A 12,782-nucleotide genomic window follows, 5' to 3' on the forward strand; every position below is an offset into this window, starting at 1 on the left:
CCATTTGATTTTAGTATTTGTGCAAAATTAAAAAGGAGATGAAGAAGAAAGATAGAGTATCGAAAGAGGAAGGAAGGAAAGGGAGCTGAAGGAAAATGAGGGGAATACCGTTTGTGGCCCCACCATGATGTCATCTTTCAAAGTGGTGGGAAGTTTTATCATTTTATAGGTGGTAATTCCTAAAACATCAACAATTTTAGGTGGTTATTGTCAAAAAATCCTTATTATTATTCAAATAATAATTGACATAATCAAACTTGATACATATCATGAATATATGACAATAGCAAGAGTACGTCGTAACTTTTAATTTTAACCTTATACTTCGTAATAAAAAGTTTAATTCTCTCTTCTTGTATTAATACTCCATAAGATATACTCACCTATATGGTATTTGAGAAGTTCGTTCAAACTACAAAATTAATAAATAATACCATTAAAAGGTACTCCATCTGTTTTTAAATACTTGCGTCACTTTTCATTTTCGATCGTGTTAAATACTCACTCAATTTTCTTATTTGGAAAGTTTTACAATATTTAATTTATTTTGTTCAACTAGTGACTCCAACATAAATCAAATTTTATTAATTTCATGTCCTCTCTCCAATTCTCTCAATTACTTTTGCTTTTTACGAAATACAAATTTTTTTTATTCTTCCACCTACCCTATTACTTTTATATTTTATTATTTTCTTGAATTTCTCCTAAAATTTTGCGTATGGAGAAATGTATCAAGTATTTAAAAATGAAGGGATTATAATGATAAAAATAAATACGTAGATTCAAATACCAATATGAGATCTGATAGTTGGATTATTTTAATATGGAGTACATTATATAATAATCTTATCTGATCAATTGATTGAACTATGTATTAATTTGGATCGAAATAGGATCAAAATGACCCCCAAAAAATCTTATCTGATCAATGTCCCCAACAACAAAAATAATGACAAGCAAATAGACACAATTCTTACTCCCTTTGTTTTAAAAAGAACTGACACAATCAACCTTTATAGTTTACACACATGCCGATGCATAGTTTGATCGACCTTGTTTTTGTATTATTAAATATTAATGAAAATTATAATAAAAGTAATACTCCCTTCGTTTTTAAATACTTGCTCCACATTCCTTTTTTCGGCCGTTTTTAAATACTTGCTCCATTTCCTTATTTGGAATGTTTTTATAATATTTAATTTATTTCTCTCACCTAGTGGACCTAATATAAATCATATTTTATTAATTTAATATTCTCTCTCCTCTAATTCTCTCCACTACATTTGCTTTTTACAATTGTTTATTTTTTCAACTACCCCACTACCTCCATACTTTCTTCAATTTCTCCTAAAACTCCACGCATAGATAAATGGAGCAAGTATTTAAAAATGGAGGGAGTATTATAAACTTTATATTAATACCTACTATCAAACGACATATAGAGTATTTAATTAATTATCCTTTCCTCTTTATACTTGTATTAATTTTTTACTTAAAATTCATTTATACTCCATATTTTGTAAGCGGTACCCTTATTAAATACAACTGTGTTTTTTTTTTAAGTATCACATTTTTTTCTCTTAAAATTATATCTCTATGACTCTATCCTCGCAGGCTTTCATAATCCCCACACAAACCCACTACCTCCTTTTTATTATCAGAGGTTTTTCAGTGTGGCAAGTCACATGGTGCGACAGAGGTTACTTGTAATATGTTACTTGTATTATAGGGTTACTTGTATTATGAGGTTACCTGAATCGTGGGGTTACTTGTATCGCGGGGTTACTTGTATGTGTTACTTTTATTCTGAGTAACTCCTACAAGTAACTCTAAACCAAAACCCCATACCAAACCAGTAACACCATACAAGTGACCCCAGAATACAAGTAACCCCCGACAAAACTAGTAACACCCTACAAGTAACCCCCAACCAAAACCAATAACACCCGTACAAGTAACCTCATGATACAAGTAACACCTACAAGTCACCCCTGACAAAACCAGTAACACCCTACAAGTAACCCTTGACCAAAACCAGTAACACCCATACAAGTAACCCCATAATACAAGTAACACCTACAAGTAACCCCTAACAAAACTAACACCTTACAAGTAACCCTTGCCGCGCACCATGTGGTCAGCCGCATATAAAAATTTGTATTTTATTATTCCGTATTCTTTTCTCTTACATTCATTATTTTTTAATAAACCACTGATATAAATGCTGTATATAACTGATAAAAAAATGATATTGTTTGCATGCCCTTGAAAATTGTTATTTGGTGTGCTGTCTTGGTTAAAATTCCTTCATTGTTTTCACAAAATTCACCAAAATCAATCAAGTATTGGAAAACATAAATTGGGTTAAATAAGCTAGCTAATTAAGGAAGATGGAGGGAGAAAAGGATAAAATGATAGAAAGATTTAAGAAAGTTTATTATGTCCTGAAGAAGGAGTTGCTGCAAGATCCTGCCGTCGATTATCACCATGCCTCCCGCCAATGGCTCCAACAAGTAAGTAGCTCATTTGTTCTGATTCTTTGATTTTTTTTTTTATTTCCTTTTTAAATACTAGTTTACTTTTTCTTTCGGTTGTTGCTTGCTAATTATATTTTTTTTTGTCATTCTTTATTTATTTATTTTTTTGACAGATGCTGGATTATAACGTTCTAGGAAGTTGCTTATTTCTCCTAATTACACAATTTAATGCTTTATAATTAGAAAATTTTGTGGAATTACTTACCTTAATGGTCACCCTATTTCACTACAAAAATTTGGCCTTTTAGCAACAGGTGAAATCCGTTGCTAATTGCTAAAAATCCGTCGCTGGACATAGCTAGCTACGGATTTATCAACGGAATCACTCCGTTGGTAAAAACCTTGTCGCTAAATGAATTTAGAGACGGAAAAAAAAAATCACCCGCTGGACTTAGCAAAGGAAAAAAAAATCCGTCGCTGGATTTAGCAACGGAAAAAATAAATCCGTCGTTGGATTTAGCAACGGAAAAATAAATTTGTCGCTAGCTTTACCAACGGATTAAAAAATCTGTTGCTAGATTCAGCAACGGAAAAAAAAAATCCGTTGCTAGATTCAGCAACGGAAAAAATACTTTGAATCGAAAAAAAAGCTGCTATTTGGGTCGACCTCACTAGGGTCAACCCGACTCGGCTTTCCATGTAACGCTCCCTGAATCTCCAATCGCAATATTACTGTTAGTAGGAGTCGAACTCGTGACCTCAATGTCAAATATTGATACTCTTACCAACTATACCAAATATTATTTGTTTACTTTTACGCACATAATTGATAATAAATGAAAGAAATATTAGAGACGGAATTTAAAATCCATCTCTAGTTTAGAAACGGAATTTAAAATCCGTCTCTAATTTAGAAACGGATTTTCAAATCCGTTTCTAAATTAGAGACGGATTTGAAAATCCGTTTCTAGTTTAGAGATGAATTTAACTTACATAATTCGTCTCTAATGTAATATTTTAAATAATTAGTTTAAAAAATTATCTAGAGACGGAATAAAAAATCTGTTGCTCATATTAGCAACGGAAAAAAAAATTCCGTCTCTAACTTAGCAACGGAAAAAAAAAATCCGTTGCTAACTTAGTAACGGAAAAAAAATCCGTCTCTAAATTTAGCAACGGAAAAAAATCCGTTGCTAGATTCATCAACGGAAAAAAAATCCGTTGCTAATTTAGCAATGAAAAAAAATCCGTTTCTAATTTAGAGACGGATTTTCAATTCCGTTGCTAATTTAGCGACGGATTTTCAATTCCGTTGCTAATTTAGCGACGGAATTTTTAATTCCGTTTCTAAATTAGAAACGGATTTTTAAATTCCGTCTCTAAATTAATTTAGAGACGGATAAAATTCCGTCGCTAGAATTCCGTTTCTATATGGACATTTTTTTGTAGTGATTTGCTATTTTATCGAAGAAGGCGGTGTTTTTTTTTTATCAATTGCCCTTGTTGGTCGATCAAAGAGGGCGATTGTTTAAGTCGCCCTTATTGTTTGATCAATGAGGGCTAATTTAATTCAGTCGCCCTTATTGATCAAATATAAGACAATGACCATTTTTTCACGCTTTTTGTCCTACTTGATGGTGAGGAGACCCCAGTTACTCTTCATGAGAAACGGGTTTTGTTTCTCTAGTTGCATATTTGCAATTTTTTCCAACTTTTTTGTGTTGTTGTGCTGATGAGTAGACATATGTGGGACATGATTAGTTTGCATGAGCAGCTGAGTATGTGGGATGCCGTTATTGTAATCAAATGTTCCTCATTCTACTGTCCTCCAATACCTTCGTCCTCCATTGAAGCTGTCAACCACATCTCCTTCGTGTCCTTCAGCTCGCACCTCCACCATCTTCTTTGTGCTCCTCCGTCTTTATTGTCCTCCTTTGTCTTTCAGTCAGCTTTGCCGCCGTATTCACGAAAACCCTAACAAAAATGGGGAAAGAAGGGCATGGTTAACCCCAAATGGTAAGGTTTATCTTCCTACTCCATTGAACATGTTCGTGAGCTTCAAAGTCTCCATTGAAAGTCTTTGAATTCCATGGATGAAGGTGAGGAAAGGGAAGAAGAAGAGCAACTGGTGGAAGAGATGGATGCCAAAAGAAAACCAATTTACAAATATATCAAAATTTCGTCATGAATCCAGATTTAATTTCAAAATTAAGGGAAATAGACTTGAATCCCTCGATCTTCACTTTGGGTACACTTGAATTTGCGAACAAGATGCAGATCTTCACTTGTAAGTTAACGGTGAAATTTAACACCGTCATCTTTTCTTTTGCACTACTTGTACAGCTGGACATAGTCAGAAATACCTCACAATATGTAAAACCACTCATACCCCTGCAAATTACTGTATTACCCCCATGAGAAACGAATGTTGTTAATCAATAGGAGAAACAGGGAATTACTCCTTGTCTCCTTGATGGTTTATAAGAAGACAAAATTAAAGTTGATCTTATATGGAGTACACCATTAGTTTTTTTTTTTAAAAAAATTAAATATCTTACTATATGAATATTTTGTGTCGTTAAATTAGCAAACGGAATTCATTATTCAATACAAAGGTAATTATTTTTTAAAAAACATTTAAAAATTAAAACCTATAAGGTATTTACTTGCAAAACTTATGTTTTAAGATAGTTCCGCATAAACATACATAATAATCATTTGCTAACTAAAAGAGATTTTTTGGTTTATAATTGATTTGTAATTTTGTTTCAGGAAAAATGAACAGGGGGCTATCTGTAGTTGAAAGTTATATATTACTTAGTGAAAGAAAAGGAAACCAGCTCCCAAATGAAGACGAGCTTTTCCGCGCGTCTGTCCTTGGTTGGTTCATTCAATGGGTACGCTTCAAATTCAGGTTAGAGGATCAACTCAATCAGAAGTTTTAGCACGCAGCTTTTAATTTGTTAGTTCATCGATCACATGCATCGATCTTATGTGCTAAGTAGTCCTTTTGATAGATGTTTGTATGCTTTGCAGCTGGTGGGCTGTCTTCTTGTTCTTGAAGATATAATGGATAATTCTCACACGAGGCGCGGCCAGCCCTGTTGGTTTAGATTGCCTAAGGTTTCTTAAATATTGTTATTGCTTCTTTCAATTCCTATTTGTTGAAATTAAACAAGCTTTAATACATGCTAAATGTTTGTTTGTAGGTTGGCATGATTGCTGTGAACGATGGTATTCTACTTTGGAATCATATTAATAGGATTATTAGGAAACACTTTCGAGACCAATCTTACTATGTTGATCTCCTCGAATTATTCAATGAGGTAGTTGTTTATTGTTTTGTTGATTACAATATACGTTTCAACCTCGAAAAGTATTTTTTTAGTCAATAATTCGCAAAAGCTGGTCAAAGTATAGTCGTAATTTGTTAATAATGACAAAAATCACATGTTGACGGTGAAACATAGGTTTCACCTTGTACTGGCATGATTAAGGTAAATGAGTTGTTATTTTTTTTTCCATCTACTCTGTATAAATTTTCTTTTATAGGGTCTGTTCCAAACAGCTTGTGGAGAAATGATTGATCTAATCGACACAGTCGGGGAGGAGAAAGACTTGTTGAAATATACCCTGGCACTGTGAGTGAAAGTAACTTCATTACTCAATTTTGATGATTTCCAATTGCATCGTGTGACTAAAGTCTTTGCTTCTTGTTAATTGATTATGCCTGCCACACTTGTAGTCAACGACGCATCAGCAAGTACAAGACTGCATATGGGACATTTTATACTCCAGTAAGTAAAATATCTACTTTCATCCGGCAAAGTTGGGTCTAGTGAAAAGGTTTAAATCTCACAATCATGAGGTTGTGAGATAAAACCCTACTAAAGCTAGGTACTTTAATATGGTGATTCTCTTATCCTTTCCCCATTTTTAAAGAGCATAGCTCACTAATAACCTAGGGTGGGTGGACCTATAAGAGGCAAAAAAGCCTTATTTAAATTAACATTATAAATTAACATTATACATTATACATTAACATTATACATTAACATTATACATATACGTAGTATAAATAATTCTTGTGCAGTTTGCTTGCGCTTTGCTAATGCCAGGTAAGAAGCTGGATGATTACAATGATGTGAAGGACATCCTTCTTGAGATGGGCATCTACTTCCAAGTACAGGTATCTTTATCTAGGATTATGCTCTTCATATCCTAATGCTTCTTTATGTTATTGCTCGGTCTAAATGAACCATGTACGGAGTACCCTAATTACCATAAATTATCATCGACAAATTGTTGTAATTGAATTATTTGCAAGTCAATTTCCCTTGTATTTACAGGATGATTATTTAGACTGCTTTGGTGATCCTGAAATGATTGGCAAGGTGACTTTTTGAAGTGCTATGATTATTCGTTGGCCTGTATAAATTAGAGAATTTAAAGTAACTTGTGAATTTTGATTCTTAGATTGAAGAATTCAAGTGTTCATGGTTGGTTGTAAAAGCTTTAGAAGTTTGCAATGAGGAGCAAAAGAAATTGTTACGTGTAATAACTTCTTTTTCTTACCAAGTGTTTATGTAACTAGTGTTAAAAGTAATGTAGATACACCTTAGCTCGATGATGTGCATGGGTTTCGTTTTACAGGATAACTATGGGAAATCGGATCCAGCAAATGTAGATGCCGTGAAATGCCTCTACAAGGATCTCAATCTTCAGGTATGTTAAATGAATAATGTTAGGATATATCGTGCACAATAATTGCTAATCCTTCTCTCCCTCAATTAACTATTTGTGGTATGAATTGTGTTATGGTAGGGCATCTTTGCTGAATATGAGATTGAAATGTATGAAAAGCTAACAACTAGAATTGAAGCTTTACCGAGCAAAAGTGTACAATCAATGCTTAAGTCTTACTTGGGTAAAATGTTCAAGAGGCAAAAATAGACAAATGCTTAAAAGGGGTCCTAATTGCAGATCAAGGCTTTTTATGACTTCCTTAGTTCCTTTACAATTTTATTTGAAAACTATCTTGTTATTGCCTTTTAATTTTAATGTATGGATTTACAAGTTATATTTTATTATTGGATTTGTTGTAGGTGTTTTTGGCCTATTTGTAGGCTTCATGTTGAAGGGTTAATTATTGGGCTATTTAAATTCATTATTTCATTCTTGGAAATTAAATTTGGTACAAAATAATCCAAACTACTTTTGTTGTGGGAAATTTCGTCGCGTCGTTCGCTTTCATGTGTGTGAAGGTGAGGTATCCCCTTCTTTATCCGCAATATCTCCCCGGAACGAGCCCTTTCCTAAATGGCTAAGGCTCACGAGGGCCCTTTTGGGGCTTTGGTATTTAGAGCTAGGTTTTACAGCTTCAGACCGGTAACTGAGAGTGAATTTTTCAATTCCTCTAGTTACAGCTAGTTGGACCTTTTACTCACCCCGAAGCAACACGTTTACACGTTTGTATTTTTCCGGGCCCAACCTTTTCACAGGGCGCAAGGGTAAAAAGCTGTCTATCCCGAGCAGATAAGCCTTGCCTCGCGTCCTACTACGTAAGGTAGTACACCTTCTCAGATGTCCAAAACTATAAATGAATTTTGCTATTGATGATTTGAATTACGGAGTATTTTCATATTTATGCAAAATAATATGCCCAATAATTAGGAGGATGCCCCAGTTTCTCATGATGAGAAACAAATTTTGTTTCTCACATGGCATTTTCGTAAATAAATCAACAACTTTATTCAACTTTTTTAACTGTGGAGCCCACAATACTGAAAAAATTGTTGATTTATTCACGAAAATGCCACCATGAGAAACAAATTTCGTTTCTCACCATGAGAAACAGGGAATTTCCAAATAATTAGCATTGCCATGTTACTCAGACAATGATACAAGCTAAGGATTACGTGTCTAGTCCATCACGATACAACAAAACATGAATTTTTGAAGTAAATGAGGGTGTCGAAGTAACAATACATTTAAAAAAAAAAATCCTAATTGTCAATGGTCTTCTTGATAACATTTCCCAAACCTTAAAAGTAAACAATTTGATAATTATTATAAAATAGAGAGAAATATAAGAGAGATTGATAGAGAATATATCGGTGTATTTCTATTCCATATAATGGGGTATATATAAATACAATATATTAGGGTTTGAATGGATAAGAATATAAACCCTAGATCTAGATTGTTCCGGAATGATACAAAGGAGGATAATGGATATTCACAAATATTTCATAACACTCCCCCTTGGATGTCCATTATCGAAAATTGTGCCTCATTAAAACCTTACTACGAAAAACCCTGTGGGATAAAATCATAGTGAAGGAAAAAGAGTACATCATTCTTCGTAATACGCTCGAGATGCTGCCTCATTAAAAACCTTACCAGGAAAACCCAATTTGGGACAAAACCATGGTCAAGGGAAAAAGAGTGCAGCTCGTATTTTCTCCCCCTTATGAATACATAACTTGAGATCTCCTAGTGTCGCAACAATGAATCCAATATGTTGGATATCTTCTAATAAGTTGGTAAAATATCACTTGTTGATCTTCGACTCTCCTAAGCTGAAGTTGCATCTTCAATTCTTCAAGTCTTCACGTAAACATGTGAAGTGTCTTCATTTCACCATATATGTGTTTATCTCTAATATCACCATTCCAAATCTCTATTTAATAGTTGATTAAAAAGGTTAAACTCATGCGGTTATGACTTCTTCTGGAAGTCGTTAATAATAAATATTGGTGATCATTATTTGATTTAACATTCATTAATAATAATTTGATGACAAAACTTGATATTATAAATGTCATTCTTCAATCTCATATGAATTATAATATAACATATGTAATTATGTACGCTAATCATGATTCTTCTGGACCATGAGAAACATTCTGGCGCATAAGTATTCCATTGATATTATTTAGATGTTTAATGATTGACATGATAGCTCTCTTGTAAATACAAATAGTAAATCTTACTAACTCTTATATGCTCAAACTTCAGGTTGAGATGTCAATAATGTAATCACATAGACTTTTCAAGAGTTTGATAACAATCGCAATATTCAAGACATAAAAATTGTAGGGTTGGGCATTTAATACGTCGTATATAAGTTCTTCAAGAACTCCTTTTACATGATTCATAACATGTTATTAAATAAGTGTCATCAATAATTTCATTACAATTATAAGCCCATTGGAATATAAATATCTCTTTCTAATTTTTCATCAAATTTGTAAATATGTCTTACTATACTTTGAATGAACATTCACATACACCACAACCATTGTAAGAAATTAATCCATGCAATATGAGATATATAAAACATGATAACATATTAAACAAATTATACAATGACTAATGCATCTAACTTCCTACATATGCAATAAACAATTAACCTATGACTCACATGCACATGAATATAATACTCAAAATGATGCAAGATATTGTACAGTGTGGATTTAAAAATCCATATTTCATTGGACGTTGGGTCCATGATAAACTTATGATCATTATCATTATGTCGACATCAAAATGTACATATATTTCAGATCCCTTACTTATTAGTCCATTCCATTATGCATATGCATATCATTCATCGGTTCCATTATGTACCGGTATCATAAAATTCCTTTAACTTACATTCCGCATGCTATTTTACTATGATATCTGAATACATTTCTCATTGGTACTATCATAATTTTTCTTACATCATAGGCCATCTATTATAATAATTCAGATATCTATACCACTTTTAGGGTATTTCATATACTATGGTATTTATATACTATTGCACTATTAGTGTCAACTGCACTATCTTGCCAAATATCATATCTATTAAACATATCTTTATTTTGGAACCGATCATATACAACCTACACTTCAGGAGTAGTAATTCAAGTACAATTGACAAGATTTTATCTCAATGTATACACATAATTAATATGACCAAAATGTATCTTCAACGCTATGCAACATGAGTCATAACTGAATACAAATCAAATCATAAATGTGCAACATATCTTGATAATATATGTACAAAAGTTGGCATATATATATAACTTTTCAAACTACCATTATAGGGATCATATATATTCTTTATTTATTTATTTATTTATTTTGATTTTCCCAACTTTTGCTATTTCTTCTCCCCCTAAGTTGGTAATATATCTCTTTTATAGGGGCGTCTAATTTTATACCAACTTAGTATATAAATTTGCATTAAAATTCATTTCATTGGGAGGATCACAATCAAAATTTATCTCTTCTGGAGAACAATTTTGATGAAGAATCATTTATTCATTAACTTTATATTTCATGTGTATTTATTATTAAATTTTCAATAATATTTTCTCTTCTGGAGATCAATGTCAATGGGGAGACATATGTTGTGCAGTTGTACATTTTTATTTCTTCTCCAATTTAATATGTGCTGACATATAATAGCCCCAATCAAAAGAATTGTTATACAAGCATAAATCACTTGCTCGTAATTCTAGTAGGTGATGATGTTCTGGATCGTTAAAGACTTAAATAGTGTATTTGGTGAGCTTCTGAACACTTGATAGTTGACAATAAGTTATTTTGGTGAACTTCTGGTCAGTCATTACTCCTTTATCAGCCAATACTCCTTTATATATATATAAAAAAAATCAAAACATATTAAATCTTAAAATTTTCATCAATACAAATTATTATAACTTACAATCCAAATATAACTCAATCTCAATATTACGTCTTGCCATTCAATTCATTTTATATATTTAACATTGAGAAAGCGTCAGCACATTATCAAAAGAAACTTCAGGTTTCCATTACGGGTAATTATTATTAAACCCGGATGGCCTAATTTAATTATCACATCCAATCACTTCTCTAAATTTGAACTCTAGTCAGTTTTCAACACTAGTGATCACTTTATTAAACTTACTATATGCATGGCCATGAATGTGATGTGATTTTAGAACACAAACATGTGTTTCTTTATACAATTGGCAAGACAATCAATTAATATTTTATCCAATAATTACTCATACTCTATTGGAGTTTAAACTATAAACTTGATACATGTTAATCTTGTTAGATATTTCATACTCTTGTGGAGTCTTTTATATAATCATGAAACATATGAACTTTACTAAAAATGATTTCTTCTAGAAATGTAATGACCACTTCCTCAAATTTGTCATTGTCAATAGTGACTCCTTTCCTTTTCAAATATACTTAATTATCTTTAGAACCTATTGATTTATCACGCATATGTTGTACTCTTAGGACATCAATTTTAATTTAGAGCATTTACAACTAGTATATGATAAATGTCATTTGTTTATATCCATCTTCAAGATGGTATCATTTCAAAATATTTAATGAACATGTGGTCACTTTTATTAAATAAATCGTTGATATTTAAGTTATTGTATGTATCAAACTGACCATCAATATATTTTATTATTTATATGCAAGGGTTACATACAATCTCCCCCTAATCCTTGCATATGGGGGGTATGGAATGAATCAATCCAACAACCTTTTAAAATCCTTGCAACTTTTAAGCCATAAATTCTTTTGGCAATGTCATGTATCAAGTAACATATTCCTTTTAGCAAAAACATGCTTATATAAAATTATACTTATAGAACACTTATCATGTTTCTCATGCCCAATTACATTCATCTTAAAAAAAAACAAAACCTCTTATATTGATGGGCATAATAAAACGTTGATTATGTATAGTTTCTCACAATGTCATGTTTAATTACTTGAACTCATAACACACTTTTTGCTATATATTTAATTAATTAAGGAACTTCAAGTCCATATGTACGAGAATATATACCAACCCATCTACATTTTTCAGAAAGAGAAGGTAAAAATAAGACATGACATAATCAGTTCAAGCTTTAATCAAAACATACCTTATTCGACCCACTCAACTATACTAGCCAAATTAACACTAATCTTTGGAAACATAAGTAAACAAAATTAACATTGATTCATAATTCTAAATTCGCTTTCAATGTCAAGTTAATCGAGATTTGACACTAAAAAAAAAAATTGTATGTATACACAATACAAATAATGCATTAATACAATAAGGTACAATAAATTGAGAGTCGTACCATTTAGCACTTTAAAGCAATATATGTTATCATTTATCAAACTCAAATTTATTATAATTTATAGGAAATAATTATTTGGCATTACTATTAAATCCGTAATTATATTGGACATACCTTTACTAGTGCAGAAGATATAATTTGCAAATTGATCACTTTAAAAACAGCT

General features: G+C 31.9%; 1 protein-coding gene across 1 annotated transcript; it reads left to right on the forward strand.

Annotated features, from left to right (window-relative positions):
- The first annotated feature begins 5,261 nt into the window (after nt 1-5,261).
- On the forward strand, nt 5,262-7,652 carry LOC110693547 (farnesyl pyrophosphate synthase 1-like). Its single transcript, XM_021870671.1, has 10 exons — nt 5,262-5,391; nt 5,514-5,600; nt 5,687-5,803; nt 6,030-6,118; nt 6,223-6,274; nt 6,571-6,666; nt 6,827-6,871; nt 6,954-7,031; nt 7,131-7,202; nt 7,302-7,652. The coding sequence occupies exons 1-10, from the start codon at nt 5,371-5,373 to the stop codon at nt 7,428-7,430; spliced, it is 786 nt and encodes a 261-aa protein (XP_021726363.1). The 5' UTR covers nt 5,262-5,370; the 3' UTR covers nt 7,431-7,652.
- The last annotated feature ends 5,130 nt before the right edge of the window (nt 7,653-12,782 follow it).

Source organism: Chenopodium quinoa, unplaced genomic scaffold (genome assembly GCF_001683475.1).
Source record: "Chenopodium quinoa cultivar QQ74 unplaced genomic scaffold, ASM168347v1, whole genome shotgun sequence".
Classification (NCBI taxonomy): domain Eukaryota; kingdom Viridiplantae; phylum Streptophyta; class Magnoliopsida; order Caryophyllales; family Amaranthaceae; genus Chenopodium; species Chenopodium quinoa.